This window comes from Citrus clementina, unplaced genomic scaffold, assembly GCF_000493195.1.
Source record: "Citrus clementina cultivar Clemenules unplaced genomic scaffold, Citrus_clementina_v1.0 scaffold_2, whole genome shotgun sequence".
Classification (NCBI taxonomy): domain Eukaryota; kingdom Viridiplantae; phylum Streptophyta; class Magnoliopsida; order Sapindales; family Rutaceae; genus Citrus; species Citrus x clementina.
In genome coordinates this window covers 4,512,186-4,519,298 of record NW_006262688.1, presented here as the reverse complement: position 1 = coordinate 4,519,298, position 7,113 = coordinate 4,512,186, and the positions used below count along the sequence as shown (strand labels likewise).

The following is a 7,113-nucleotide window of genomic DNA, read 5'->3' as shown; positions in this document are numbered from 1 at the left end:
TAGAGAAAAAAAAAAACTATATACATTCCTGTCCTTGTATGTACCATAAGCACTCATAGTATAGGTTAATTTCTTCTTTCTCTAAAAAAAAAATGTACTAAATAAACCTGTGTAAATTTTCCTTTAGAGTTAACAAATTTTATTACTAAGATTAATTGACTACGTAAAGGAATCAGAGCTAGGTTGAAGCATAAATTTTTTTTTACATCAGTCAAAAATCGACATCTATTAATAGCTTTTTTTTTCCTCGAGCAAAAATTCAATATAAATTAAAAATTGATAATTCCCACTCAATTCTGAAAAGAAAGACAATGGAGGATTAAGGGTTGTTGCTATCAATGGCAGAAAAAACAGTTTCTGGATGCTACTATAACTATTTTCAGGAGAAAAATGTGTTGAAGCAATATCAAATTAATCAAACCTAATAGAATGACCTTATCTTATATTCCAGAAACAATACACATTTGTTAGCATCCAGAATTATTCCAGATTACACTATACTGCAACTGTAAAAGCAAAACTTCATTAATGGAAATAAAGTTTATCGTCATAATTAAAATGCATAATTTAGTGGATTACCAACTAAGCAGCGTATAATTATAAATATAGTGACTTGATGACAGGTATATTCGTTTCAAAATGGCCCAACTTTCATTAGAAGATCGAATAGTTGCATGCAGCACATGAGCACATGCCTGTAATAAATAAATTCACAGCAGCCATGAGAACAAGTACCATTTTTTATTTTATAATTTAATAATCAAAAGGGTAATTCTGTCATTATACACACAAAGCTCGTGTAATTTAAAAGTTGAATGTGAATTCTCCAATGTTTCTAGAAAAACAAGCTACACAAAAGGCACAAATCAATTTCAATGCTAATGGGTTTTATTGGTCAACTTCTGCTAATGACAATAATCTTGTTGTTCAAGCCAGCCAGCAGTCACGTTCAAACATTCAAAACCTTATAGAAGCCTCTAGACATCTTAGGTCCTTGGCATGTTTCAACATCCAAGCCCCCTTAAAACCCCAACCTCCCTCACAATTTTGGCTCACAATTCCTCTCCCTTGTTTGGCTCCCGCAAAAACATATACCAATAGAGCCCCCCTCAATTAAAACATTATGGGCACTTTAGTCGGTCATGTGGCACCTGGCTTTGCCTTCTTGGCACTTGGGTTATGGCACCTTTTGAACCATATCAAGCTTCATTCTCTTCGCCCAAATTCCTACACATCAGCTCCATGGTTCCCCACATCAAGAATAAAGTACTTGGAGCTTTACATGATCATGTTAGGTAGCTTCTTATCCATGGCTATGGAGCTTGTCATCGGCCCCGAAAAGCATCAACCCTTTGACACAGATGGAACAATTCCACCAAACCATCTTCACAACTTTGAGCATGCAACAATTTCACTCACTTTCTTCACTTATGCAGCTCTTTCTATTGTTCTGGACAAAACTTGCTCCAAGCTCCAATATGGCCTAACTCAATTTCTTGGAGCCATAGCCTTTGGGCAACAGTTTCTTCTTTTCCACCTTCACTCGGCTGATCATATGGGTGTTGAAGGCCAATATCACTTGCTTTTGCAAATTGTTGTTCTTGTTTCTTTAATCACAACCCTTCTGGGGATTGGTTACCCAAAAAGCTTCTTGGTCAGCTTTGTTAGGTCAGCAAGTATTTTCTTTCAAGGTGCTTGGTTTATACTCATGGGATACATGCTTTGGACCCCGTCACTTATACCTAAAGGCTGCTTCATCAACAGTGAAGAAGGTCACCAAGTGGTCAGATGCCATGGAGCTGAAGCTTTACATAGAGCAAAATCATTGGTCAATCTTCAATTCAGCTGGTTCTTGATCGGTGTCACCATATTTTCAGTCTCTTTGTACTTGGTTTTGGACAAATTTTATGGTGATCAAAAGGTTGAGTACTCATCATTGACTAGAGAGGAAGATGAAGATTCAGATGATGTCGAGTCACAAAAGGAACACAAACTTGATGAGTCCAAGAGTTTTATTGCCATGGGAAAAAAAGTCTTTGCATCTGTTGACATGGAGAGGTAAATATGAGAGATAATATACACAAAAGATAAAGCAGCTAGAATCTATTCGAATATATTTGATTGTTAATTAGGTGTGCGTACAAAAGTAATTAGAGTTGGTGGAATCCCACTTAGTTTAATATTTAAGCCTTCAATAATGTTGGCTTAAAGAAAGCCCATGGCTTTGCTCTTGGTTTGCATTGAGTGTTGGAGTTCATATCTGTTTGTTTGTATAGAAAAAAGTTACAAGTTCTTTTACTTTATATTTTTTAATTGTACCTCTCAATACCAACTTCTTGCAGAAGATCTCTATTTGATTTGATTCAAATTTTTTTTCTAATATTTTATCGTCTCCTAGATACAGCCACCACTTTGCTATGTTGTTTAGACTTGAGATTATGTTTAATTGGCCGAATTAAAATTAATTCTAATTAACTATGGCAATTGGGTAAAATATAAACTGAATTTTGAGCTTTTTTCCCCCCCTTTTTTTCCCCTACAAAACCAACATCCTTGTACATGCAGAACAAATTAAAGGAGGCTGCTGTAGTTTTGCCAGCTTGCCTTAACCTCAAAATATGGCTGACGCAACATCGGCTTTGAAAATGACATTGGCTGCTGGACTGCCCGTAGCTCATTAATTATACTGCCTAATATTGCAAACACTAATTACAATAATACAAATACTAATAATAACAGCAATATTCATATTAATAATAAACTTATTCTAATATGTTGGATAATGGTTGAAATAACAATGCTCTGCTTGGGTGTTGATTATTGAAAAAGCTAGAGCAAAGCTATAAGGACCGTAAAATTAGGATGACAGATATTTGAAGTAGGCCATATGAAGGTGATAGAATCTCAACTCTGTCTCAAGGATGAGGCTTAGTCAATAAAATACTACCAAGAAAAACAATGAACAATTACATTGACTGCCTTCACAGCCGCAAACCATTTCAATTGATCCCGACCCATTTGAATTTCATCTCACTGAGTAATTATTTGCATAAAAAAGTTTAGTTATTTACAATGCATATAAAATGGATAAACAAAATTAGATAAATAATTAGTTAAATTATGTTGCCCTCACCTTTATCAATGGATAGGGATGTTGACGTAAGATAAAATACTAAATTGACAATGAAGTAAAGTTTAATTATTTGTCTCTCTAATTGTATCATCATCATACGGTACCAAAGTTTATGTCAATCATCCATTGAAATTAACCGTTGGATTCAGTTGTCAAAAGTATTTAGGTGGATCAACGAAAGCAAAACTTGAGATTAAGATAAATTATAGAGGAGGGGTAGGTAATTAATTAATTAATACACACTCTTATTCAAACTCAGACTCCTATCCCTCATATGTTAAAAATCGACGGACTAATTTGAAAAAGTTTCTCCCCTCTTTTCTAGTTAGTCCAATTTTGACATAAACGTGTGTCTAATCCTAAAGGGCCCATTAGCTGTTTTATTTTTATTATTTTTTATTTACTTTTTTTTTGTGTTTTTATGTTCAAGTCCAGCTAGTCGTATTATTAACAAAGAGTAAGAAATTAATATCTCTGGTTCGGACTTTAGAGAAATGAAATTTAATGATACCCAATAATTGTCATTGCAGATTCTTCAAAATAATTATTAATGGACAATTTCATTAGGTGTAGTCTAAACATGATAAATCTAAATTAGTTCAATTATCTGCCGCAGAATTACCTTTTCTGTAAAAAGGGGAGCAATGGAAAATTAACACCCTTTAACATGTTCAAATAATTCATCCACTTAGTGCGTAAGCTCTATGGTGGCATATTCCTATTTGTTAGCCAAACAATGAAACAATGGGCAAAACATGATTACTTTCTAAGACACTAAGTTTTTATTAATTAAGTGTTCTTCTTAAAGACACTTTAAATCCATAAAATAGATTTTTTTTTCTTTTTCCTTAACAATATACTAGTGCTCTGACAATCTCAATCTCCTACAACTCATCAGAGATTTGTATAAGTCATTCATCATGAATGAAAAAGGCCAATCAATCCCAAAGATTTTGATCCACATGTGAAACCATATGAATCCAAGATTAATTTAATCTATGTAATTGCTCAATATCATAATAAAGCTTTGAGCTTTGTGCTTTTCTTCTTCTGCAAAAGCAATTAAGACCAAAGACGTAAATCACCAACTTTTCTCAAAAGACTTGAAACTTCCCACACAACACAAACGATCTTTAAATAATTGCTTGTTGCTTTTCTAATTCAATAATAATTAGATTAGATCCTTTCACGCAATCCATTGCCCGTTGTTGTGCATGCTTGTGCTTCCATGCTTTGCACATGCAGCGATAATGGTGAATTAATTAATACATCCAAATTTGAACATTGCATTCACTAAAATATTTCTTTCTTTTGCTTGTTTAATTTGTTGCCTTTTGTTTGTTTTGTTGTTGTTTTTTGCTTTGTTGCGTATGCAGTGAGGACACAAGGAGGAAGGAATTAAATTATATTTTACATATCATGTGCCAATGAAGTCTGAGTCATTTGAGACAAACAATTAAACAATTAGACCAATAAGTGTGTAGATCAGCTGGCATAAAATTGTTCTAACTTAAAACAAGGTTCTCGGTTCGAGATTTGGGAATGCAACTGCGTTAAATATTTATTGGGAGAGCTTTGTCGTTCTAGTGGTCCTACCCGGCTCGAATCTAGATTAGTTAGGACCCAATGTAGTCTCCAGATACTAGATGGTTTAATACACTTTAAATCTGGATTAGTTATGACTCAATATAATTTTCGAATACCATATGGTTTAATACACCCAAAAAAAGGATGAAACAATTAGGGTGATGATTAATTTTGGTTACGTTACCAATTGCGAAAACGACCTAATTATTCTTTTTTGAATGTGTGACACGTTTGTTGGGATGTATTCGTTATTTTAATGTGTCGATATGTATAATTGACAAATTTTTATGTGAAGTAAGATAGATTTTAAGGATCTCAATCAAATTTATTTAGAAATTCTGGAATTGGAACTACGTACTTGTATAAATATTTATATATACGCGAGTTCATCTTAATTTTTTTATCTTAGATACGAAAATTCTTGAAGTGGCACTCTTTGTGCATATAGGTTGGTCATTAATTTTGCGTGCCAAAATTAACGTGCGATTACATATTAATAATTCATCTGCTTATTGGCTAAATAATTAATTAAAATTGACTACAATTTGATGTCGTATTCTGCCAGCAATTTTCAATTACAACATCTAATCATCTTTGTAATTTGATGCGGACTCTTATCTCATTTAATATGATTTCGATAGGCTCAATATACACTTCATATTTGTACAACTTGTTACCCACGCTTCACCTTTATTTATTTAATTTTTTTTTGGGGGGAGGCTAAATTATATATGTAGCGTATTAGGTTTCTTGCAAGCTAGGATAATCGTCTTGTTGCAAGCATAACTTTATATTGTAAAGTTTCAACAAAATGTTACATAGTTTTTAAATAAAATATGATAATTTAGGTAAAAAAATCTCTATTCTAGTCTTTGTACACTAATTTATATGCATCGGATTGGCTTGAAAGAGTTGGAATCCCAAATCTGGCCCTGCTTTAAACTGAAAACGAATATGTACTACCATAACGTGTGGAAGCAAATTGGGAAGTTGCTCAATGCTAAGTAATAATGGTTCTTAAGAAACTTATCTACTAAGAAAAATAAAAAAGAAAAAAATTGAGAGTCATTTCTTTGTTAGAAGTAAAAAAGAACAATCAAATTCAATTGAGTGTGAGCATTGAAAAGGAAAAAATAAAAAATAAAACACCGTTATCACTAACGAACAAGAACAATCAAATCAATCGATCAAATCCTACCATATTGTGTGGAAGCCACTTGGTAAATTGCTCAATGAATACTACCATATCGTGTGGAATCCGATTAGTAAATTGCTCAATGCTAAGTAATGATTCTTATAAAAACTTATGTGCTAAGAAAAAAAATTGTTTATCATCCCTTCCTTGAGAAGAAAAAAGAACAATCAAATTCAATTGAGTGTGAGCACTGAAAAGGAAAAAAAAAAAAAAAGACCATTTATCAATGACGAACAAGAACAATCAAGTCGATCGATCAAATATATTTACATTTCATGAACTAAATAGATTGTTCTAAAAATACTTTATTAGATATACGTCATAATCTCAAATAGATGTTTTAAGATAGCAAATTTTGGAATATTCTGAAAAGACAAATTGTGAAGTTTCTTTCTAGAAATATACAAGATAATTACATTTATATTTTTACTTAATTGGTGGTGTTCACTTTGAAGAGCGGAGAGGAGTGGAAAAGAGAGGACATCAGAGAAAAAGAGGAGAGGGGAGAGACAATTAAAATTTATATTATTTTGTTTGCCATGAAATTCTAAGGGAGAGGGATGGATTATTTATAATTTGAATAAGTTTATCCTTTGTGTTAAAATTTCAATATTTGTTATTAAGTCAAATTTTAAAAAAAGAAAAAAAATATAAAAATTTGCATCGTTTACCAAATTCGAGAATTTTTCTAGAAAAAACATAAAATATAAATATAAACAAACAAAGTTATAAATAAATAAAGCAGCTAGTAATTGAAAGAAAAAAATTTATAATGAACTGATTTGATTTTCTTTAATTTTTATGTTTACAATTTAAAAATAAAAATGTAGTATAATATATATATCATATAGATAACATTCATTCGGTCGTCAATGATAAGTTAATTAAATATTTGAAGAGAATATAGGCTTCACCTTCACCTTCCTCGTTTGCTGTTACTGCCTTTTTTTTTTTTTTTTGTCTTTTTTAATGATTAATTTGTTGATTAAGTGAAAATATGAAGTTTCTATTTTTATCTCTCTCATACTGGCAAATGGTAACGGCAAATAAAATAACCAAGTGCAAATGATTAGCAAAGGATAAGAAGTTTAAGATGTGGACAATAGGACACGATATTTGAGGGATAAATATGGTAATTTACCTCTCCTCCAGTGGTAGAATTCGATTTCCTCACTCAACATGGGAGGAAACTTCAAGC

General features: G+C 32.1%; 1 protein-coding gene across 1 annotated transcript; it reads left to right on the top strand.

Annotated features, from left to right (window-relative positions):
* Nucleotides 1–875: 875 nt before the first annotated feature.
* LOC18052455 (transmembrane protein 45A) lies at nt 876–2,339 on the top strand. Its single transcript, XM_006445777.2, has one exon. It carries the CDS (start codon nt 1,124–1,126, stop codon nt 2,060–2,062), a length of 939 nt encoding a protein of 312 aa, XP_006445840.1. The 5' UTR covers nt 876–1,123; the 3' UTR covers nt 2,063–2,339.
* The last annotated feature ends 4,774 nt before the right edge of the window (nt 2,340–7,113 follow it).